Source organism: Glycine max, chromosome 13, assembly GCF_000004515.6.
Source record: "Glycine max cultivar Williams 82 chromosome 13, Glycine_max_v4.0, whole genome shotgun sequence".
NCBI lineage: Eukaryota > Viridiplantae > Streptophyta > Magnoliopsida > Fabales > Fabaceae > Glycine > Glycine max.
The window spans coordinates 24129590-24153034 of record NC_038249.2 but is presented as its reverse complement, the minus strand read 5'-3'; the positions used below and the strand labels follow the sequence as shown (position 1 = coordinate 24153034).

The 23445-nt window shown below is 33.8% G+C and overlaps 3 protein-coding genes across 3 annotated transcripts; 1 reads left to right on the top strand and 2 right to left on the bottom strand.

Moving 5' to 3' along the window:
* LOC100799571 (uncharacterized) lies at positions 1-3980 on the bottom strand. The gene is made up of 4 exons (XM_003541356.5): positions 3430-3980; positions 2177-2631; positions 1412-1667; positions 1-1105 (listed from the first exon to the last, which is right to left on the bottom strand). The coding sequence occupies exons 1-4, from the start codon at positions 3815-3817 to the stop codon at positions 969-971; spliced, it is 1236 nt and encodes a 411-aa protein (XP_003541404.1). The 5' UTR covers positions 3818-3980; the 3' UTR covers positions 1-968.
* Positions 3981-9083: 5103 nt separating this feature from the next.
* On the bottom strand, positions 9084-14133 carry LOC100783896 (lipid phosphate phosphatase gamma). Its single transcript, XM_003542456.5, has 2 exons — positions 12980-14133; positions 9084-9408 (listed from the first exon to the last, which is right to left on the bottom strand). Exon 1 carries the CDS (start codon positions 13662-13664, stop codon positions 12984-12986), a length of 681 nt encoding a protein of 226 aa, XP_003542504.1. The 5' UTR covers positions 13665-14133; the 3' UTR covers positions 9084-9408; positions 12980-12983.
* Positions 14134-17452: 3319 nt separating this feature from the next.
* Positions 17453-23135, top strand: LOC100782992 (importin subunit alpha-9). Its single transcript, XM_003542454.5, has 11 exons — positions 17453-17687; positions 17783-18014; positions 18806-18959; positions 19132-19234; positions 19557-19741; positions 19985-20064; positions 21551-21701; positions 21867-21933; positions 22037-22095; positions 22178-22483; positions 22675-23135. The coding sequence occupies exons 1-11, from the start codon at positions 17636-17638 to the stop codon at positions 22837-22839; spliced, it is 1554 nt and encodes a 517-aa protein (XP_003542502.1). The 5' UTR covers positions 17453-17635; the 3' UTR covers positions 22840-23135.
* Positions 23136-23445: the final 310 nt, after the last annotated feature.

Below are 23445 nucleotides of genomic sequence, written 5' to 3'. Positions count from 1 at the left end.
TTTTTTTCCCTTTCCGACAATCTTTTATTCATTCTATTATTAGTTTACACCTTCCAATAATTTTTTTATCACTTTTAATTTCATGAGACAATGGTTAGCAAAACTGGGAGAGAAAAAAGAATGAAGCAACCCTCCCAAAAGGTGAAACCCACCACGATGGCCATACAAGCCTTTTAGCAATGTCTGATCATAGAATCAACCACAGATTCCGCTGATGGCGCAACGCTTGTTTCCAATCCTAACCTCATTGGACTTCAAACTTCAAAGTATAAAGGTATGTTGAGATGTGTCTGAGAAGGTAAATCTAATGGTCCACAAATTTCATTTTACAAAATGAAGGGTTTAGATGCTTGTCGGAAACGAATTTTGGTCCAAACCTACCCAAAATCCACACACTCACTAAGTGCAATAATCCTATTTTTTAGTGACATGACTCTAGAAAGTGGGCTGACCCATAATCTCCCAACAAGAGAACCAAAAGTCAAACAAAACGCTGAAACATCCTTTTTTCCTGCTGCCACTCATAAATATAGCTTGACCATTAAACAGAAATGGCCCCCAACTCACTCGAGAATCAGTACGAGTTCAGCTCCAAAAAGTAGACGACAAAATATCAAATAATCAGATCTGTTAATATACAATAAAAAAGTTCGCATGTTCACAGTTGATACTAAAGTACTAACATTAGTAACATGGCCTGTTCTGCAAGTTACAATGCTATATTGCTACATGTATTACAAATGAATACGGGAAACTTGGATGTTATGGAGCATATCGGTATCCGAGTTGCTAAATTTTATAATTATATCTATCTAAATAATTTATACATATGCTACCACATAAGGCACAATAATTGGGTTATACTAATATGGAAGGGAGTTGTCATCTAATTTACACTTTAATCTGAGTGCAGACAAAAAATTTTATATACCTTGTATAGTTGTATCCCCACAGAGATCAGTGTCGTTTCACATGTAACACGAGAAAGATTCAGAATCAAGAGGTCTTTTCGTCCCAATAATTGAATGTTTCACCACAGAGTGTATGTTTTTGTTGCCATAATCGCTTGTTCCCTTTGGATCAGTGAGAGCCTGAGTTTCATCATCTGAGAAACAATTTAGTGTCAGGGAGACAAGTTTCACTAATAAAGCCTCTAGTTAAGCAAAATGAATTTGAAAAATAGAATAAAAAATAGGACTTCAAGGAGATAAAGCGACAAAGCATTGTCTTGAAATAAAATTATCAATAATAGAGATAAGGAAAATAATACATGCACGGACTTTTCTAAGATGAACTCATTTTGACCATACAAAAGTAGTTTAAATGGGACCATCAAAATGTTATCCAATGACAAACATGAAAGGAGTTTGTGAGCATGAAAAATGTGTCACTAATATAGAGATAATCATGCCTGAAACTGTAGATAGCGAGAGTTCAGTAAGGCATTTGACACAGTCCTTAAGTGCCTGAAGTTCAGCCTCCTTCTCATGCAGATTTGATTGAGCTTGGTGCAGTTCAGATTCTAGCTCCGCGATCTGATTTTCTTGCTGTTTTATCAGCAAGTGGCTTAGTTTCTGATGCAGTTCAGATGCTGATACTCCATGGGAATTAGAATAATTTAAATTCCAGTCATCTGTTCCATGATAGCCTTCATTGGGAGCTTCAAGCTGCACAGCATTTTATTGATCAAACACTTATTCACATAGACAGTCTAAAGACATGTTTCTCCTATTCAAAATAAATTTCATCACAGTCGTCATAGAAGATTCACCCAAATTCTGCTGCATCAACACACACACACATCGGATGACAACACAAATAGATTAAATTATCTTTAGAAAAGAAACATTGACATACAATTTGAGTTTAGACTGTTTTCTCTACTAAACTATGTTGCTAAGAAGTTGACTGCCTATGTTGGAAACAAGAGAAATGAGAGCAAATATACAATTCGAATGGTTAATAAACAGATTACTCAAAAAGAAAGTCCAGAGCAGAAGAAAAAAGTCACCAAAGTCCGGGGTGATCAAAAGAAAGAGAGAAAAGAGGAAAAAATTGCACCATAGAATTGACAACACACAACTATCTGCATTCTACAGACTACCTAGATGGCATATTTAATATATTAATTACGAGTCTGAGACAACAAAAGAAAGAATGATCCCATGAAGTTCACCTCATCTAAGTTTGGCTTTATTTTTTCATTGCAAGGGCCATCAGTAGCACACCCAGAAAGCTTTTGGAGTTCAAACTCAAGTTCTGCTTCCAGTTGATCCATTTCCAGAACCTGTGGTTCTGGTTCTTCAGTAAGAGCACTGCTTCCACATTCACCACAATCATTTACACAAGGACTACAAATTTTGACATCAACGTCTCTGAGCTCAATGTTTGTATTCTTGAGCATCACTTCATTCCTGCCACTGATTTTGCAAGAGTTCTTAACACCATTGCCAACAGAATCCAAAATTTGAAGAGCATGTGATGATTTTCTTCTGTTGAGCTCAGATTTCAGTTCCTGAACAAGTTTAGCTGTCTCATCCATGGTCTTGTTCAGCTTATTGATCTCAGCTTTTCCAGCTGACATCATATACATGATGCCAAAGCAAAATCCCCAACCAAATAAGCAGTCATCTGAAGGATACAACATGAAGCTAAACTCATTTTCCGCAGATTAAGAACAAGGGCGTTATATATTTAAAAGAAAATACCTTATTACAAGGTTCAATAATCTTGGAAAAAAAACAAAGAAAATTATTTTTTAAACCAATTATATTTACTATTGTGCAAAAAGGCACACAAGCATTGACAGATCCAATAACACAGCCAAAACAAAAACGCCAATCTAGCAAACAAGCAACAATGAATGACGAAATATGATGAGATCATGCACTGAAAAATCCCAATAGTATAACAAGGCTTTAAAAAAAATATGTGACCATGATTTTGGTCGCAACATCAAGGTTTTCAGAGTCACTACTACTGCAATTAAAGCTGCATTTATCTGTAATTTTCCATAATATCAAAGATCGCAACGATATTGCAACCACAACCGCAATTCAAAACATTTAAAACCACATGTCATTCATAGTCCAATCTAGTGGTCTATGCCATTTGAGAAATGATTCCATGGAAAACAATCATTTCGTTCATGCAATGGAATTTCCCAGGTCAAAACACAACATTAATAGCCATCACTTACGAATTTCCGCCCCTTGTATTCAATCCATCATGTCATACAACACTATTGCTATCAAACTCACGACCATATGAAATTTCACAAACAAATTTCCCTTGATTTGAGAATCATACACAGAGCCTTTAGTTTTCAATTATAAATCTTTAACCATAAACACTACTTTGCATTATACACAAAATACTACAAAATTATCATTCTAACAGACCTAGAAATTATTAAAACACAAATCTAACCTTTGGAAGAACGAACCGGAGCCTTCGCAGCGACATTCTTTGTAATTTCCCCCTTCTTCAAGCGAAAGTGTAATCTCGTTCCACCGCTCCTCTTCTCCGATCGCGCCTCAACCTTCGGAGCCCTAACTCCGTTCTTGGAGGCTCGGGATCTTCTACTCTTAGGTCCATCTCGTTGTGTCAGAGACTCAGATTTGGAACTGGAAAACGTGAAGACCCCGTCACTGTGATGTGTCTGAGAAATGCTTTCGGAACCGGAAAAGTCTAACTCATTTGGATCGTGGAGGTTGACGTTTTCACCCTCACCGGTGTTTCTGTGGTGAGTAAGGAAACGTTTGGTGGCGAAACCGGTGGATCCGGCCACGGCAACGAGTAAGAGAAGGTGCCACATTCAGAAAAATCGAAATCTGAGCGCGTGAATTCTTCAACAGAGAGTTTCTTCACTGTCACTAACAGAAGAGAGTTCACTTTGCAAATTGCAAGTGATCAACCATGAGAGAGAGAGAGAGAATTACATGCTATGCACTTATATAGCGGGCGAAAACTTTGGTGTCACGTGCTTCCCGCTTCTTTCCATTTTTAGATCATTACTAGTTACTAGTTTCTATTTATCTTGTTCAAACAAATACCAATGACTAATGCTGGCAAATTTCTCAAACTAGGTTATTTTTAGAAACTAATTTCCAAAATGGGGCTGTTTTGAAACTTTTTCCGGGGGGGGGGGTCTGTTTTTGAAGGGGACTCGCCAGTGGGGTTGGCGAGTTGGACACGTGGCAGCGCCTGGTGGACTCGCCAGTGGAGTTGGCGAGTTGCTGTCCACGTGGTGGCCACGTGGCGGGTCCCGCCACTCGTACTGACGAAATGCTTTTTACGGAAAAAAAAAATTTTAACTTCAAACGCGTATAACTTTTGATAGGAATGTCCGTTTGAGGCCCATAATATGTCAAAATGCTCGAAATTGAATGAAGAATCCCTTGGCAAATTCCCGAAGGGGATTTGGTTAACTCATTTTCCCAAAAAATGGATTTAAGATTCAACCACCCATTTTTTTAATCTTAAATCCTATTTTTGAGCTACTTAGAGGCAATTTTTGGGAAAATGAGTTGACCAAATCCCCTTCGGGAATTTGCCAAGGGATTCTTCATTCAATTTTGAGCATTTGCCAAGGGATTCTTCATTCAATTTCGAGCATTTTGACATATTATGGGCCTCAAACGGACATTCCTATCAAAAGTTATACGCGTTTGAAGTTAAAATTTTTTTTTTCCGTAAAAAGCATTTCGTCAGTACGAGTGGCGGGACCCGCCACGTGGACAGCAACTCGCCAACTCCACTGGCGAGTCCACCAGGCGCTGCCACGTGTCCAACTCGCCAACCCCACTGGCGAGTCCCCTTCAAAAACAGACCCCCCCTGAAAAAAGTTTCAAAACAGCCCCATTTTGGGAATTAGTTTCTAAAAGTAACCTAGTTTGAGAAATTTGCCGACTAATGCATCAGTTTCGTGAAATTACACATATTGATCAGTTTAATCTTTAAAATAATAATATTTATTTCTAGAAGTCATTAGAAATTTAATTTTTTCAATTCTTATTTAATAATTGGCAAAATTATAAATTTGTTCTCCTAATTTATCTCAAAATTATGAATTTAATCCCTCTATCCTTTAATTCAAGAATTTAGTTTCTCCATTTTTTACAATCTCATTCTTCAATTTCGAAATTAGACATTCACTATTAATCATTTGTCTTGACCGTCAAGTGTGGTATTTTTATTGACACATGCTGGTCAAGACAAACAATTAATTGAGGATTAAATTCATAAATTAAATTATAAGAGAATTAAATTTACAATTTGACACAAATGAGAAATTAAATTTACAATTTTATCTTAATAATTTTATAATGGCAATATTTAAATAACCGTTGGTTGATCATTTTAAATGTTAAGATGACACTTTTTATATTTTTAATAATTTATGAGACTAATTTGGTAGAGTATCGTTGACCGAATCATTCAACTTCATCCAAATGATAAAATCAATTATTTCAAAATAATTAAGGGGTTCTCATACTTTTTAGAAAATGATAATAATGGTTGAAAATTTTTCTAATGAAAAGTATTTAGTGATAGATATTGTACTGAAAATAAATATGAACATTTAATAAAACATCTAAATATTTTTTTATTATTAAAGCATTTAAATATTTAATACTTACTTTTTAATGTTGTACAAATATTTTTAATTAGGATGTTTGTTATTAGCACGTTATATTTTCTTTTAGAGAAAATAGGGTATGTAGGGAAGGTGTAATCTCTCTCAAGATTGGGTCTATTTTTGAGATAAAATAATACATTTAGTTATCACTTCACACCCAAAAATTAAGAATTGAACTTTAAATTTTAGTTATAATTGTGTATCCAAAAACTATCTTTTGATTTTTTTTCTTTTATGTCATTTTTTTATACAAAAATATCATTGTTGCCTCGGCATAAAAAATTCGTTGATAATTTTGGTAATTGAACACTATATATATAATTTATACGTTATTTATGAAGTTTTTCTAACTAATCCATTATTAAGGTTCCTACATCGAACTCTTGGTGGCTGAACAAATGCAAATCTATGTTATACACAGATGTATAACTTTTTTTCTTTTATCTTAAATCACCTTAAAATTTGAACTTCTGAGAAGAATATATAATCCGTTATAATTTATTTATTATCTCATTTATTTTTCATTATCTTGATAGAATAAACTTTTTATTTATTTTTTATTTATTTTCATCTAACTTAAATAAATTATTCAATATTTTGTTTTATGTGGACAAAAATTAATTTTATTTTATACATTTGTATGCATAGACCAATTTACTAAAATATAAATTTCAGATAAAATGTAACATGTGGATATTTGCTTTCTTTCATAAAAGTAGAAAAATTTTCACTTAATTCACCGGAACAAACAATTTACTTGAAATTATATACATATCTAAATAATTACGGTTAAATTGTATTTTTAATTCAGTGTTATAATATTTTTAATTCAAATATTTTTTGTTGCCTTCTCTTTTATGTTTTAAATAATTTATTATTGAGTAATTTCATGGGTATGAACAATTTTACCTAAATTTACATGAACATCTAATTATTATAAAATAAAATATAAATAATGGGAATGAATATTTTCATTAAAATATGAAGAAAATTTTAAACTTAACTTATAGGATTTTTTTACCTTAAATCACTTAAAATTCAAATTTATGGAAAGAAAATATACTCTATTATAGTTTTATTTTTTTTTAATTATTATTGTAGTAATTGAATATAAAATATAACACATCTGAGAAATAATAAATATTAAGAATGAAGCTTACACTTGATGTGATGGAGAAAATGGATAATGCAAATCATCGCATTGTCCTTGGACATATTTTAACTTTTTTTTTTATTAATACAATATTTCTTTCTCATTTCACGGGAATAATTTTTTTACCAAATATTTTAATGTAATTAGTATATCTTTAATTAAATAACAAAAGCCAAATTCAGTCTATGTGATCACTATTATCTTTATCATGCAAAATTAGTGTCTAAAATTTATTCTTGATAAATTGTTATTTATTTTTATCTATTATCATCTTCCTTAAATAAATAGTTTATTTGAATAGGAATTATATATGAAATATAATATAAGGAGATCATTTTCAACCTTTCATGAAAACAAGTAGACAATTTTTAAAATAATTCACATGGACAAACAATTTACTTAAAATCACATAAATATCTAAATTATTAAGGTAAAATAATGTTGTTTAATTCATTATTATAATAATTTTAATTCAAACATTTTTTATTTCTTTCTCTTTTATGATTTAAATAATTTATGTTATTATTGAGAATTTAATGGGTACGAACAATTTTACCTAAATTCACATTAACATCAAATTAATATAAAAAAATTATAATAGAAATGAACATTTTCATTAAAGTATTAAGAAGAATTTAGACTTAACTTATAATATTTTTTTATTAACTTAAATCACCTACAAATTCAATTTTTTGAAAGAAATATATTCTATTATAGCTTTTTATATTTTTAAAAAATAATTGTTGTAATAATTTAATATAATTATATATAAAATAAAACACATGAAGATTTTTTTCAGGAAAATATTCACTTAATTCACGAGAGTAAATAATTTTAATATATACCTACAATGCTTATGACACTCACATCAATAATTACTTAATATAATATTTATAAAGCTTATCAATAAATTTTGTATATCTCCATGTCCCCATGCGTTTCACAGGTACTAATAATAGTATAATTACATAAGAAGATAAAATAGAATCTTATAAAAGGAATAGATCTTCGTCATATTTAACATCACACAAACAAGAGGATAAACATCATCAAAAAGAAATCAACGGGGGAAAACGAACCATTTTTATGAATTTTATAAAGGAGGAGAGAAATTTTATAAACCTTACAAAATTTAGATATTGGTTGTGGCCAATAACTAAGGTAAAGGATAAAGGATTTTTCTTTTTCCTTTTTTCTAAATAATTTATTTGATCTTTTATTTTATTTTACTGTTTAATTTGATCTTTTATTTTTTTCAAAAATTTAATTTGATCATTTATCTTTTTTTTTTTCAACTCAGTCCTTTATTTTTTCTAAAAAAATTTATTTAATCTTTTATTTTATTTTTTGATTTAGTTTGATCCTTTATATGTTTGTTAATTTGATCATTCAGTCTAATTAAGATTAACATCATTAATCATTTAAAAATAAAAAAATATATTCAGCTTCTCTCTTTTTCCTCCACTTTATTTTTAAAAAAAATTATTCTTAAATGATTAATGATGTCAATCCTAAATGAATTGAAAGATTAAAGTTAAAAAAAATTAAAATAAGTTTTTATAAAGTATAGATGATTAAACTAAACAAAAAAATAAAATAAAAAACTAAATTGAACTTTTTAAAAATAAAAGATTAAATTGAAAAAAAATAAGATAAATGATCAAATAAGTCATCTTTCTTTTTTTTTTTCAATGGTGTGTAGATCTTATGTTTTGTTTGAAAACTTTGTAATAAATACAAACTTTATATAACATAAAATATTCGTGTGTCTTCACCCAACAGCTTAAGATTTTATTTTTATTTTCTCGAGATAATTGATATACAACAAAACCTTCGGACCCCTCTAATAGGAAAATAGGAAAGGGGGAAAGATAGAATCCTCTCTTTATTTGAAAAGAAATAAAAAGACAATAATGGCTGTTTCTTGCTAGCCTTCTTGTGGCTTCGTCTCTTTTTTATTTTGGTTTGGGTTCAGACGTACATTTCTAGTAACTACACACGATGATATAGTTCCATATGTTGACATGAAGATTCCTTCTCCTTAGCTCAAGCAAGGTCCCATAGAACCTCACTACCTCTCCCCTCAAAATATGTATTACATTACATGATAAAAAAAAATCAAAGGAAAGATCATGACACCCAAAACGTTTAAACCAAGCAAAGCATAATCGGCTAAAAGGAAATGCAAATCGAACACCCAATTTTAAGCCAAAAAAAAACATGTAAAACAATATAGAGCTTGCACAATATGTTTAGGGGCAAAACAAATATTTATAAATTTATCAATAATTTAAAAAAACCCTCAGTTTTATTTGTGTCAATGTATGTGGTCAAAAACCCATGTAAGAAAACAAGACAAACTATTCATTTGTCTATCTATAACATCAAGTAAAACCATCTATTGTTACATTAGTTCTATTTCACAGGCATCATAGACCCGTAGTACCATATCAGTGTGCTCTGCTGCCCTCTTCATAGATACCATTTATACCTGAACGGCTGAGCCAAGCCAGATGGCTTCTATAGTGGAAAGCTCCAGAGAAGAAAGCTATAATAATACTGCCATAAATACTTGTGAAGGCAAATCCTAGAAGAAAAATTCAGAGCAATGTGCCTGGAAAACAGAAAAAGAGCAAGCTCAGTTACACGAAAACATACCAAAGCATATGTGAACCTTGTAAAAAAAAATTTGAATATTTCCCCCATTTGCATATACCAGAAACTCAATATGGTGAATATTAAATTAAACGGATACAATGCACATGACTCACAATGCCTTCAAATGAATATATTAATGACAATAATTGTTGAGGAAACAACAGATCCCAAAGGAGAATGTCCATGCAAGTTAGCATTCAAAGACAGACATAATTTTGCAATCCTATAACTATTGCCGCAGTCAGGATGTATTATTACAACAGAGATATATAGACCAGCAAGTTAAATGGATGGCACTGGGTGGACCTAGCATTAGTGTATCTATATAATTGATGTTTTATCTATGTAGTCTTGCTCCAAAGATGGAGGGTTGCAAGGAGAAAGAAAGTCTTTATTAACAGAATTCTTGGGTTGTTCCAAACAATTTGTTAAGATATAATTTTTCCATGTTGTTTCTTCCTGAAATTTACATCCTATGAAATTCACAACCATCCCAACTGTACCAACCATGTCTGCATTTGAAATTTTGAATAGGCATTGCAGCACATATACCAGACAATTATGAAATAAATACTTCACCACATCCTGATTTGTTAGGAACCAAGAAGAGAAATGAAAAAGAAAGAACCACTTTATTGAATAGGATGAAAACAACAACGAATAGGAGAGAAATTTCTCCTCCAAGGGTTTCCCTCTCTCAAATTTCTAATATATAGTTGTTTTTTCATGCTTGTTTCCAAAAATATAAAGAGACATTAAAACCAAATTCATATAGTTCTCTATAAATGGCAAGGGGGAAAGGTCAGACAAATGGAATACCTCAAATATTTCATTATCCTGCAACTATGTGTTCACAACAAAACTTGAGCTTTTCAAAGCCTACTAAAAATGAGAAAACGGAAGAATTAATAAATGTAATATACATTTGAAAAATCCTAGCAACACACTCTTTCTCATTGGTCGAAATTTATTGAAAATGAAAATGTGTTGAGTCCCACATCACATTTAATGACTCTCTCTCCTGATTTTGTAGTTTTCAATAAATTTTAACCAATCAGGAAAAGTATGTTTGAAAGAGTATGCTAAAGAGTGTGTTCCTAGCACTCCTCTATACATTTTGCAAGTAGATTAACATTTTCTTTTGTAGGGGCCAATACAGATAAAAATTGCCCCTGAATCAACCATCTTTTATTGACTTAAAATATTAGAATATAAATAAGCCTTTACTTGCCCATATGACAATAGAATGGAAAGGAAATAGACTTAAAACCCAAAATATTACAATAAAAAAGAAAATCGGGCTTTTTCATTAGCATAAGACTAAGCACACTGAAGATCAGGTTCCTTATATTTGTATGAATTGAATATTAAGAGCAACCTGGGTGATATCTTAACCACGTTTTAACATGAATACCATGAAAGTGGTTCAGAAGGAACAACATTGAATAAAGAATAACTATTATAACCAACCTAAATATACCTCCCCGGTCCCCTCCCCCTTTTTTTCTCCAGGGTGTAACACTAGCCTAAGCTAAGAAACAATTACATGCCACCATCAAGACTCCAAACCCTGAAAGATGTATGCCTCCTCAATTCAGCACTTCAGTCTGTGATCAACAGTCTATCATAGTTAAGAGGACAGGCTGCTGACTTTGAATGGTTGAGGCTAGTATTAGAAAAGAAGACATAATGTATGGATCACAATTTGTCAGAATAGATTATAGAACTAGAGTGGGAAAAGTAGAAAAACAGATAGTAAAAAATAACCTTTATTGATATCACTCTTCTCCCTGAATCCAAATCAAATGTGACCGTAGACTCTAGTATATAGTTATAGCTAACTAACTAGCAGCTGAATCAAGGAAGCACAGACACTTCAAAATAGTAACCATGTCATGCCCATGTGGAATACTTCACTAACATTTTCATAGTGTTTGGTTGGAGGGAAAGGGAGGGGGTTAAAATCTCTCCTCACTTAATTTTAGCTTTCCCTCAAGAATTGGGGAATTTGGAGGGGAGAGAAACTTTTACACTCATTGAACTAAATTATCCTTAATAACTTTATTAGACTATTCTTAATATATAATGGTTTTCACCTCCCTTCACTTCCCTTTCCCCTGTGAAACAAACAAGGAACTTCTCCCTTGCATTAAAATTCCTCCACTCTCCTCCTTTAAACCAAGAGTAAATTTGAATATTACTAACTGCATCTCACAATTGCTTTAAATTTCTTTTTAAACTTTTATGTGAACACAAATAAGAATATTACAATACTTAAATAAAATATAGCATTCCATGATGTCTGCAATTACTAGTGTTCACTTTCAAAAATAAATTCCCTCTGGATTTAAGATTAACTTTTCATGTTACTTGTTTATGATGTACTTTTAGTCATGTTGAGTCTTATAATTTTAAAAATTTGTTGCATCCCCCTGTCCTCTAGGTATCATATCTGTGTCACATGCATCATGTTATATCAATGCTTTTTAGCTGTCGATACAGATATCAATAGTAATGTAATAATGTTATCAGGTCTGTTCTAAGTTCTAACTAACTAAGTGCTGATTCTTGGGTCAATTATCAAACAAACCATTATTGAGAGCCACCACTTGGATTTCCTATCTTATGCCATGGGATTTATCCATCCTACATAAGAATGCCTTAAACAGGTATTTAACAAACTTCACATCACAAATGTGAATAAGAAACATGCTCAGAAAAAATATCATAAATGGAGTGAGTTTCAACAAGGAGTCCAATATGAAGTGAAGAGGGTCTCAGTGTCACAATACTAAACAGAAATAATGGTTGCAACCAAATAATCTTGAGTTCAGTTCCCAAGATTTGCAAGCCTCATTTAGGTTTGGTACATTAATCCATGATTTACTCAGTTTACAGATCACATGATACTTAACCAACTAGAAACATATCTATTCACAGTTTCACACCAAAAACAAGCACCAAGATAGAACAAAGCAAGCATAATACAATTGCAAGTACTTCCTCTCCTCTACCATTCCAGAGTCCAGACAACTAAAAGTTCCTCCAATTAAAACGTACACACTACACAGCATTCACGAGATCAATCAACCCTGAAAATCCAAACCAACACAAATAGAAAACACACACACACACACATCTATCTATCTATCTATCTATCTATCTATCTATATATATATATATCACTAAAAACACTGCTATCACCCACTTGAGACTTGCAAAAGAAGGCATTTGAATTTGATTCCATCATGCCTGCACAAACATGATGGAATCAAATCATACAATCAAACACTAGTTTCCCCTCAATTTTCTTAGCCTCCGACTTCCAAGTCCACATAGCAAAACCAAAACAATTTTCCCTCTGCAAACATTACCAAAACAAATTCAGATTTTAACAATTCCCAATTCCTGCTCAACCATGCTACAAACATCTCCAAACCAAATTTTCAGACCTTACAATTCCCAAAACTATACTAAGAACTTGCATCAATCACATTAACACCACATTAGAGCAGGTTAGAACATACCAACTCAATCCGACTTAGAATTCGATGCCAGTTTCCGTCTCTCAGCCCTGGCCATATCGTACTCAAACTTCAACACATTAGGTATATGAGAAGTGTCCTTCACGTAGAACCACCTCCCAAACGCGCTCTCTTCAATAACCGGAAAGTACGGATACAAAACGGAGTTCACAACCCAGAACCAAACCGCGCCGAGGAAAACCCCAAGCGCGGTCCCAGCGAAAACCTGAGCCAGCGTATGGTACCCCAAGTAGACGCGGGAATACATGGTGAGCAGCGCGAGGGACCACGTGAGGAGGTGGAGGGGGGGGTTGTCGCGCACGTGCCAGAAAGAGAGGCCGCCTCTGAGGGAGAGGAGGGTGAGGTAGGAGGCGAAGAAGAACATGTACTGGCAGTGGCTGGAGGGCCAGCCGTGGGAGTCGCACATCTCAAGGAGGGCGCAGGTGGCGGGGCGGGCCTGCTGGACGGAGGTCTTGATGACTTCGTTGATGAATTGGGAGACGATGAGGCCGAGGGCGAAGAATATGCCCTGGAGTTCGCGGCGGAAGATGAAGTGAGAGACGAAGCCGCCCAGGGAGATGAAGACGGGGACAAGGGATATCCAGGCCAGGAAGTGGCCGACGCGGTCGCCCCTCTGGTAGCGCACGTGCGTCAGCGTCACGGCCTTCAGCGCCGTCGGGGATGTCATTGTTGTGGGAGGGCAAGAGAAGATCTCAGATCGGGGTTTGGTGTGAAAAGTGAAACAGATCTTCTCTCCCCCGTTGCTACGTTACATCTGGAAGCATTGATGATTTTTCAAGGCCTCAAAAAATTTAATAAACTTTTTCTATTGGACCTACAATGTCAACCTAATAGAAAGCTTGAGTTGTGATGAAGCTATATAAAGCTCATCCCATGATGGATTTAAGGTCAACCTAATGCAGGGTTGCCATGTGATGGACTTGGGTTGGCCTAATACAAGGTCAATCCATATAAAGCTTTGAGCCATGATGAAATTGAGGTTGGCATAAGAAAAGTTAGTCCAGTATAATTCAGCATATATAAAGCTCGTCCCACAATGGATTTAAGGTTGACTTAATACAAGATCGACTCCTGATGGACCTAAGGTTGGCCTAAAAGCTTTAGACATTCCACAGCAATGTTATAAAACTCAACTTGAGCTAATTAATGGAACTAAAAATCAATTATATAGTTGGTCCGAGAATCTTTATAGATTAGTTATGTATTTAACTTGGGTATGAACTGAAATGAGCTAATTGGTTTTTGAAAATAGTAATGATTTAAGCACATATCTAATTGATTGAGTGTGACACCCTCTACTTCCACATATATATAAATAAGAAAAACATATAAAAATGTAGAATTTAATTAAATTAATTTTATTCAAATCACGTAAATAAATTCACGTGGGTAAAATGATCATTTTCGCTTTACTATTACCAAATAAAACTTATTAAAAACATATCTGGTTTAGAACAAGGTCGTCTAAGTTTGCAAAAGAACTCAAGTTAAGCAGCGAAATAAAATAAAGTAAAATAACATGTTCAGAACATCATGCAATTTAAATAAAAACTCATATCCCAATGTCACATCCTATAAGAGCATTGTGTCCCAGCGTCCTTCAGCACGGTTCTTTAAAGTCATCCACCTAACTATCTGCTCTCATGAACACAAGGTTCGAGATCATCACAGGACCCAAACACAAACAACACACAGAGAGTGAGTTATCACATTCTTAAATAGATAGATATTAACGAAAGCACACACACACATAAGTATAACAAACTTAACTTAGCACAATTCACATCATTTTACCACCCATTGTGTAACATCACTTGTCCCAAGGATTTAATCACAAAATCACATTTCACACCTTCAAATTAATCACGTGTTCAAAATAACACATCTCAAATACAACACAATATCTCACACTCACACAATTCATTACACATCATCACGTAACAAATCACAATGATCATTACACAGGCGTTATGCAACAAATACACTAAGACTCAATCCTATATGCAATGTGGTACCATGCTAGTGAAAAATTTCGTCGAACACCTAGGAATACATGACAAGACGGACCACACACTTGAAGTTAGGTCACTTTCACTAGGTGAAGTCATAGGAAGACTAGTCAGGGATCACTCTGTTTTGCGAGAATACTCCAACCATATGGGATCAGCATAGACTTAAAGGAACATTCAAACTGAGAGTGTATTAACCCACAAGACCTACACTCCGAAAAGTTTGTACAAGTCTCTTCTTTCTAATTCAGGTCCAACCCAAAAAATATTTTAACACACAAACTCTATTCATGAACTATACAAAACACACAAACTCCTCAATTGTTCTCAAAATAATTTTAACTCGTTATATCTCAAAGTGATTAAACTCATTGGGTTTTCATCGTGGATTCCATCACCATACTCGTTGCCCTTAAAATGTCTTATAGTTGTGTGATTGTACAATTCATAACTCACAACTCAATGCACACAACATCTCAATACACGTGTGTTCTCATAATTTAACAAATACTTAACTTATCACTTACACACAGTTCATCACACTTCCATAGTCACAAGGCCAAATGTTATCACGCCTCATGCATCATATACATGTCACATAGTAATAATAGTAATATGTTGTGTTCATACGATTAAACTCATCAAACAATTTCACATAATCATATCAAAATCAAAGGAATCAAAATCATAGGTTCAAAAACACAAAAACACTCAATCTTATCAACCAATTCTCATTAGGGCATCAATTGGCTCGTCAAACATAACAATTTCATGATTATAATCGTAAAGGAAGAATTAAAATACAATAAACATCCCAAAATAAACCTTAATTTGATCCTCTAAAGATCCTTACACATGTTCATTCTAATCTCAATTCCGATAAATCCATCCCTTACCTCTAAGAGGGTTCACATGTGTAGTCCGAGAGTGATAGTAGCGTCTCTAGTGGTTCCTTAAGATTTCTCAAGCTTTTCTTCTGATTGCTCTGATAGGGTTTCCAAGTGTTAGAGAGAAGGAGAAGGGATTCGAGCTGCATTTTCACTGTCTCCGTACGAGGGGTATTTCTATATGTACATACATTATTTCGTAAATCCCAACGATGGGACTATGCGGAAATGAGTTCCAAATGTGGTGTCCAACTTTCATGATGATCAAACGATTAACGAGTCCGGAATCACTTATTATAACTAGGGTACTCTCAGCCTATTATTTACTATATTTTTTTATTTTATTATTTTATAAAAAAAAGAACTTTCTTTTACTTCCTATCAAATGAATAAATAAAACATTTTTTTCTGAGAACATATATTTATTTTATTTATCTTAAAACCATTATTTTAATTAATAAAACTATTTTCCTTATTTATTTAATTACAAAAATCTCATTATTTTTCTAAAATTTTATTTATTTTTAAATAAAATACTTTTTAATTTATTTTACAAAAAAAGAGATGTTCGAGAGTCATTTGCATTTTTAATTTTTTAAAAAAAAATTTGAAGAAAAAAATCCTTATAATAATAGACAAAACATTATACGAAATAATGGAGGAACCATTTTACTAACGATATATACATGTATTACACATGCTTGCAATACCAAATATTATATATTATACAAATTTATGCGATTGAACCATTATTTCACTAGTGACCCATTAATCCAAATACACACCTAAGATGTTGATTATTGACCTGATTATGATAATAATGGTGCATAGTCCATCATGCTCAAGTTTGAAAGGCAAAAAGAAAAGGAAAACATGAAAATGTTTCCTTAAATGTGATCTACCCACTTTTCTTAATAGGCCGCCCTTTTCTTGAAGTGAGGGTTTAGGTCTTTATTTGCATGTTCAATTGTTTAGGTCTTAATTGGTTAACCTCTTGTTGGAGTAAGGATCACACTTAGGTTTGTATTTGCTTGTTCAATTACCTAGGTCTTAATTGACCAACCTCCTATTAAAATAAGGATCAATTTTAGGATTTCGTTTGTGTGCATAAGTATGCTCATTGTTGAGTTTAGTCTTTAAGCAAGTTTTGTTCATCATAAACTAGAAAGCTTACATTGAAATCTTAATGCAACACAAAAATCTTAATGCAACACTAAAATAGATTAGCTAAAATATTATTCAAAATTAATTAGAATAAAACCAACATATAATTAAAGATTTAAAGAATATTGTCTACTCAACCACAATGAATATTACAAGTTTCATCTGTATTCATGTATTTATTCAAATAGTCATTTTTTTATCAACTTCTTAGATTATTTCATCAATGAAAAATAACTTTATGTATCATGCCCAAAAGATTTGTCAAAAAGACAGTTAAAAAATAATTATAATTTTGCGTGACTTACTTGACATTAGAGATTAAAAAATAATAATTTAAAAGACAAAAGTAAAGAAAATCTCTATAAAATAGGGACTTACTTAAAAAATAAAATTTCGTTGAGTAGAGCACTTTTATTTTGATCCCCGTTAAGCTCTGTTCCAAGCTTACAGACACTTCATTTTTAATCATCCTGACTTTGCAAAACCCTCGGGAAAGAGCCAGTTTCACTTGGGAGGCCGCAAGCACCGAACGTAAAAACGAAGCTCTGGTCACTCACGAAGCGTGATTAGCATACTCAATGGCCGATTCTGGCTTCACTAGTAACAGGAGGGATCCCATTAAGTCCTCAGGTGCGTTTTTTTCATTTCAAGGCAATTAGAACCCAGTTTTGATTTCTAACACTAAACCCTAATCCGAGAGATTCAATCGCGTATTTTTTTTTCAGTTGGGAATGCCGCGGCTAGTAGGAGACGACAGCATGCAGTCACAGTGGGGAAAGAAAGGAGGGAATCGCTGATGCGCGCGAAAAGATTCTGTAGGGTGGGCATTGATGGCGGCGATGGCGGTGATGGCGAAGTTTCCGTTGACAGTGACATGTTAATTGAAGAAGAGCAATCCATTTTGGAGTCTCAGACTTCAGCGGCAGTGGAAAATTTGAAATCTGCCATTGCTTTTCAGTAAGCTCTTCCAAACTTGTTGGTGCCCCAATGTTTCACTGTTTTATTTTGCCTGGTAGTTTTGGTTTTTCAAATAAATGCTGCCGGCTAACATGCTACTGCTATCTGGAGTGAACTTTATGCTAGATATAGATTAGGTGGTTGTGGCCTGTGGGAAGGCCATGAAACAGGTTTTTAGTAAGTTATTTGTAGTTTATGATGAACTACGAAGACTATTGTGATAAAATGGAGACCAAATACTAGCAATTGTGTGACGAGTTGTTTTTAATTGAAATTATGTAGTTGAACCACTGATCGCGTGAGTCAACTGGTGTGAGGCTGTTTTAGTTTAACCAATGATTTCGAGTTTGAGTCTTATATATGTAGTTGGGTTGAATACTCAGAGTAATTGTTTTGTGACCCATAGTGATCTTACCCTACTTGAGCTGAATTGCCTTTCATGGAGGATACTCGTGGTTCATATATTATTATCAAAAGACAAATTTATGTATTTGAACATATATGATTAGCCGATTGTTTGTTGGCCTGAGCAAGTAAAACCCACCAAGTGTTATAAGTCTTCTGATTGAGGTGGGATGATCTAGCAATGAAGCAAGCTTATACATACACTATGAGATTGGTATATTTTTTTATTATATTAGTCTTAGATGGGTTTTTTTTATTAAATCTTTAGTATTGTCTTGGCTGTATTTTTAATACAAACTTGGAAAGGCTTTGATTATGTAGTGGCAAGTTCTCATATTCTTCAGCTTTGGCTTAAGCATTAAACTATGTACATGTTCAATTGATAGAGGGAAGGGTGCAGTGAAGAAAAGAGTGGGGGCTCTTCAAGAGTTAAGGCGTTTGCTGTCAAGATCTGAATTTCCTCCTGTTGAGTCTGCTATTAATGCTGGAGCTGTACCCTTGCTTGTGCAGTGTCTTTCATTTGGTTCTCCAGATGAACAGGTCTGAAGTTTCATCTTCCTTTGAATGATGTTCAATGACTTGTATGAATGTTTGTACTCTCAAAAGGCTTGAGCAAGCACATCTCTGTGCATCCTTATGCAAGATAATATGGAACCAGTAGTGGGAAGAAATTTTCTTAATGCTTACATTTTGTGGTGAATGTCTTCTGCAGTTGCTTGAGGCAGCTTGGTGTCTCACAAATATTGCTGCAGGGAATCCAGAAGAAACAAAAGCTTTGTTGCCTGCATTGCCCTTGCTTATTGCTCATCTTGGGGGTGAGTGATCACTTTGAGATTCTTTTGCATGTAAAAAAACAAATTAGTTTTTTTATTTTTATTTGTATATAATAAAGATAAAGATTAAGAGAAATTCTTATAGCCTAAATTCTTAAAGCATCATAACATATATATATTATGTAAAAGAAGAAATAGGATGGAGGGAACTTAACCTACTGACACATCATTCCTTTTTCTTAAATGTCCACTTTCCTTCTGTACCCATCATTTTATAACAAAGTTTTCTTGAAGGTTGAGACTAATTTAATAATTTTAGCATTTACAGTTACCTTTTAAATTCATGAATGATCCTATTTTGCAGAAAAGAGCTACCCACCTGTTGCTGAACAGTGTGCTTGGGCGCTGGGAAATGTGGCTGGTGAAGGTGAAGAGTTGAGGAATGTTCTGCTAGTTCAAGGGGCATTACTACCTCTTGCAAGAATGATGCTACCAAACAGAGGTTCAACTGTTAGAACAGCTGCCTGGGCTTTGTCAAACCTAATCAAGGTTTTAGATACATCAATTGAATAAGCTGCATATTGCATGATGTTTGTTCCTGTACTTGACTTTTTTGTATCAATTCAACAATCACTGTTGTTCTACAATATCTGTATAACTGTATTCATTGTCCATTTGCATGTATGATGGGGTCAATTTCCATATGCATTTGTTTTTATTTGTGCTCAACTGGTTGCTGTGACATGAGTTCCTTTTGGAAACTTAACTTGACTTCAGCATGTTTGCATGTAGGGCCCAGATCCTAAAGCTGCTACAGAACTCGTTCGTATTGATGGAGTATTGGATGCAATCATTCGACAGTTGAAGAAAGCGTGAGTGTTGCTCTGGGTTACTTGTAGTATATCTTGGTCTAGAGGTTTTAATGCTGCTTCAGTCTCTGGTTGCTTTCTGACGGACTTGCTTAATTTACTGATTTTTACTGTGCATAGATGACTCATACTTTCTCTTACCTTATTGTTGTTTGAATTGCTACTACAATAATGTATTTCATGTGTTTATGCTTTTCTTTGGTAGAAAAAGCACAATTTATATCATTGAAAAGATAAAATTTACTGAGATATCAATTTTAAAATATTTGTGGATAAGCATAATCATATTTCTGACCTTGCCAATCTACTTTTTATATAGAAGCTTGGAGTGCTCATTTCACTTATGATTTATCAGGATGTTAGAAATTGAACTTTCCTTTCAATTTCTTTTTCTCCCCTTCTTTTTTGATGTAGATCTTTTTGTCAATTAGAAATTTCTATGGTAAAAGTTCTGTTTACATTTTTGACTTGTCTGCTTCTCAAATTAGGTTTCCTTTTGTATGTGACTATTTGTTTGTTAGCATGCTAGAAATTTAAATTGTTTAAATCACACAAGAATGTTACATCCTACTTTAATTTAAGGTACAATTAGTTGTGTGCAACCAAACTATTACATAGTTTTTTTTTTCTTTTTCCCATAAAAGAAAAAATTGCAGTCACCAAAACTTGCACAAATATCTTCACAAAATACAGGCATTAATTAAACCATTGGAAATACACGTGACTCACCTCAAAATAACCTCTCTAATCATCCAAATTGACAATCTGTTAATGTTCTTAGAAAGAAAAAACCTTGTGAGGGTACTTTCCAAGGAGGCTGAGTACAACTTGGCAATTTATTTAAAACGATAGTAGATCTTAGAATTTGAGCTTAGGGACTAACTCAATCCTATAAAACCAGCTTGTTAGGTGAGGACTGCCCAACCCTTATAAGCTACTTAGGCCATATCTCTAGGCGATGTGTGGCTAAATACATCCCTTCACACCTAGCACAATGAAGGTGCTGGACGCTGCAATGAAGGGAAACCAAAGAGGCTGCAGTTAAGGCTGGCTAGGGCCTAGGGGTGACTACAATTAAGGTAGCTTTCTAACAATAGACAACAATCTGAATTTAATATCATTGGTGACTTTGGCCTGAACCTGTTTCCTAATGAAGAAAACCTTCCTAAATATTCTTTCATTTCTTTCCCTCCATTAAACTTTTTTCTATTGATGTTAACCAAATTTTCATTATGATTTTTGAACTTATTTGGATGAAGTCTCTGAAACTGAAATTTGTTATAAGTTATATAAGCATAACGTTCACTTTTTGATAGGTTTATGAGCTTAAAATCAGAAGTGATGGCAGTGCAAATCCTCTTTTAGTATTATGACTATATGGAAAACTTATTTCCTTTAAGTGTTACAAAATTACCAGCTCTTCTACTCATGAATATATCCCCCTGAAAGGCTGCCCTGATTATTGTCATTAATTATGTTTTCACCTCAGGGATGATGAATTAGCAACTGAAGTAGCATGGGTGGTTGTTTATCTATCAGCACTTTCAAATATAGCTACCAGCATGCTGGTGAAGAGCAATGTACTCGAATTGCTTGTACATAAATTAGCTACATCAAACAGTTTGCAATTAATGATTCCGGTAATGATCTCCACAACTTCTAAGGTTTTTGGTTCATTTGTTGCAAAAAATGTACCTCTCTACACCTGGAACTTGTGATTAGCATACATCAATACACACAAATCACAATGCTCATGTTATTTACATTTATCTGTTGTTTCTAACAACAAAGGAAAACCCCTCTAGGTTTTGCGGAGTTTAGGTAATCTCATTGCCAGTGATTCACATGCAATTCCTGGACTTGGCATTACAGGCTAGTAAATTTTCCTTTATTTGCTAATATAAAATCATGCATGCATTTGGATTAAACAGTATGGATCAATTACTTATATCTGATTTTACAATGACATTTTCAGATAATGTGATACAAGTTCTGGTAAAATGTCTGAATTGTGAAAACAGGGTCTTAAAGAAGGTAGAAAGTTTTAGAAAGTTTAACTTTTTATTCTATGAATCTAACTAAGGATAAATCATGATGAGCTTTGTTATATATACAGGAAGCATCCTGGGTGCTGTCTAATATAGCTGCTGGTTCTGTTGAGCACAAGCAGTTGATATATTCTAGTGAGGCAGTGCCTGTGCTATTGCGCCTTTTTTCTGCTGCTCCATTTGATATAAGAAAGGAAGTGGCTTATGTATTGGGCAACCTTTGTGTTTCCCCAACTAAAGGTGATGACAAGCCAAGTCTGATCCTGGAGCACCTGGTTTCACTTGTTGAAAAAGGATGCTTGCCAGGTTTTATTGATTTAGTTAGATCAGCTGACATCGAAGCTGCAAGGCTAGGACTTCAGTTCATAGAGCTTGTAAGATTTCAATGGCTGAATAAATAATCGCTTCATATATTTTGGCTTTGATCAGATCTATTCACATGGTTTGATCAGAATTAAGCCTAGTAGTTTGTGTAATCATGAAAAAATTCCACCTCACGGCAAAAAGAATTTCAAGTTCTTTGAGATCTAAACCCTTGGTTGTTTGTGATTTCTTATGTTTGTAGGTTCTGAGGGGGATGCCAAATGGTAAGGGTCCAAAGCTTGTAGAACAAGAAGATGGGATTGAAGCCATGGAAAGATTTCAGTTTCATGAAAATGAAGATCTGAGAACTATGGCAAATACTCTAGTTGACAAGTATTTTGGAGAGGACTATGGGCTTGATGAATAGTAGGGGTCAGAATAGCGAGATCCACTCTTGTTTTTGTCCTTATAATGCATGCTTTGCATCAGCCGCATGTCAAATATGGAGCCTTCAGTTTCATGAAAATGAAGATCTGAGAACTATGGCAAATACTCTAGTTGACATTGCTGATTGCTGATCATTCATTATTGAAGGCCAATAGGATCTGTATTGGTGTTGAGGTGTTTGATAAAATTATCTAGGGCTTGTGCTTGTACACTTTCCGTGGCCCTTTTTGTGTGAGTACATACACGATAGACTGAAATGTAAATTTTTGTTTGTAATTCTGTTCCAGTTCTCTTTGCGTTATAATTTAGTACCTGCAAAAGATGCCAGTTACCACTAAGTGCTATTTCCCCCCTGAATTTGAGTCCTGGATTTTTAATACGGCTCAATTGAACCTTCCACTAACCTTGACTGTACAATGCAGTCCAAATATTTGAGTGTGGCACAGTAATTGCACAAGAATTTAAATTTTCACTTGATGGCTCAAGTTTTACACACCATTGGAAAACTACTCGTTTCTTTCTGCTATTAGCTCAGGCAGGCATAGCAATACGAGGAACGACGGGATATGCTTGCATCCCTTAAATT

Excerpts from the sequence above, each read along its gene's own strand:
- LOC100783896 (XM_003542456.5), bottom strand. The coding sequence starts at position 13,664 with ATGACATCCCCGACGGCGCTGAAGGCCGTGACGCTGACGCACGTGCGC.
- LOC100799571 (XM_003541356.5), bottom strand. The coding sequence starts at position 3,817 with ATGTGGCACCTTCTCTTACTCGTTGCCGTGGCCGGATCCACCGGTTTC. Across the intron at positions 1,668-2,176 it reads TAAAGCCAAACTTAGATGAG|CTTGAAGCTCCCAATGAAGG; the intron begins GTGAACTTCATG and ends AATGCTGTGCAG. Across the intron at positions 1,106-1,411 it reads CTCGCTATCTACAGTTTCAG|ATGATGAAACTCAGGCTCTC; the intron begins GCATGATTATCT and ends ATTGTTTCTCAG.
- LOC100782992 (XM_003542454.5), top strand. The coding sequence starts at position 17,636 with ATGGCCGATTCTGGCTTCACTAGTAACAGGAGGGATCCCATTAAGTCC. Across the intron at positions 18,015-18,805 it reads AAATCTGCCATTGCTTTTCA|AGGGAAGGGTGCAGTGAAGA; the intron begins GTAAGCTCTTCC and ends TTCAATTGATAG. Across the intron at positions 22,096-22,177 it reads AAAACAGGGTCTTAAAGAAG|GAAGCATCCTGGGTGCTGTC; the intron begins GTAGAAAGTTTT and ends TTATATATACAG.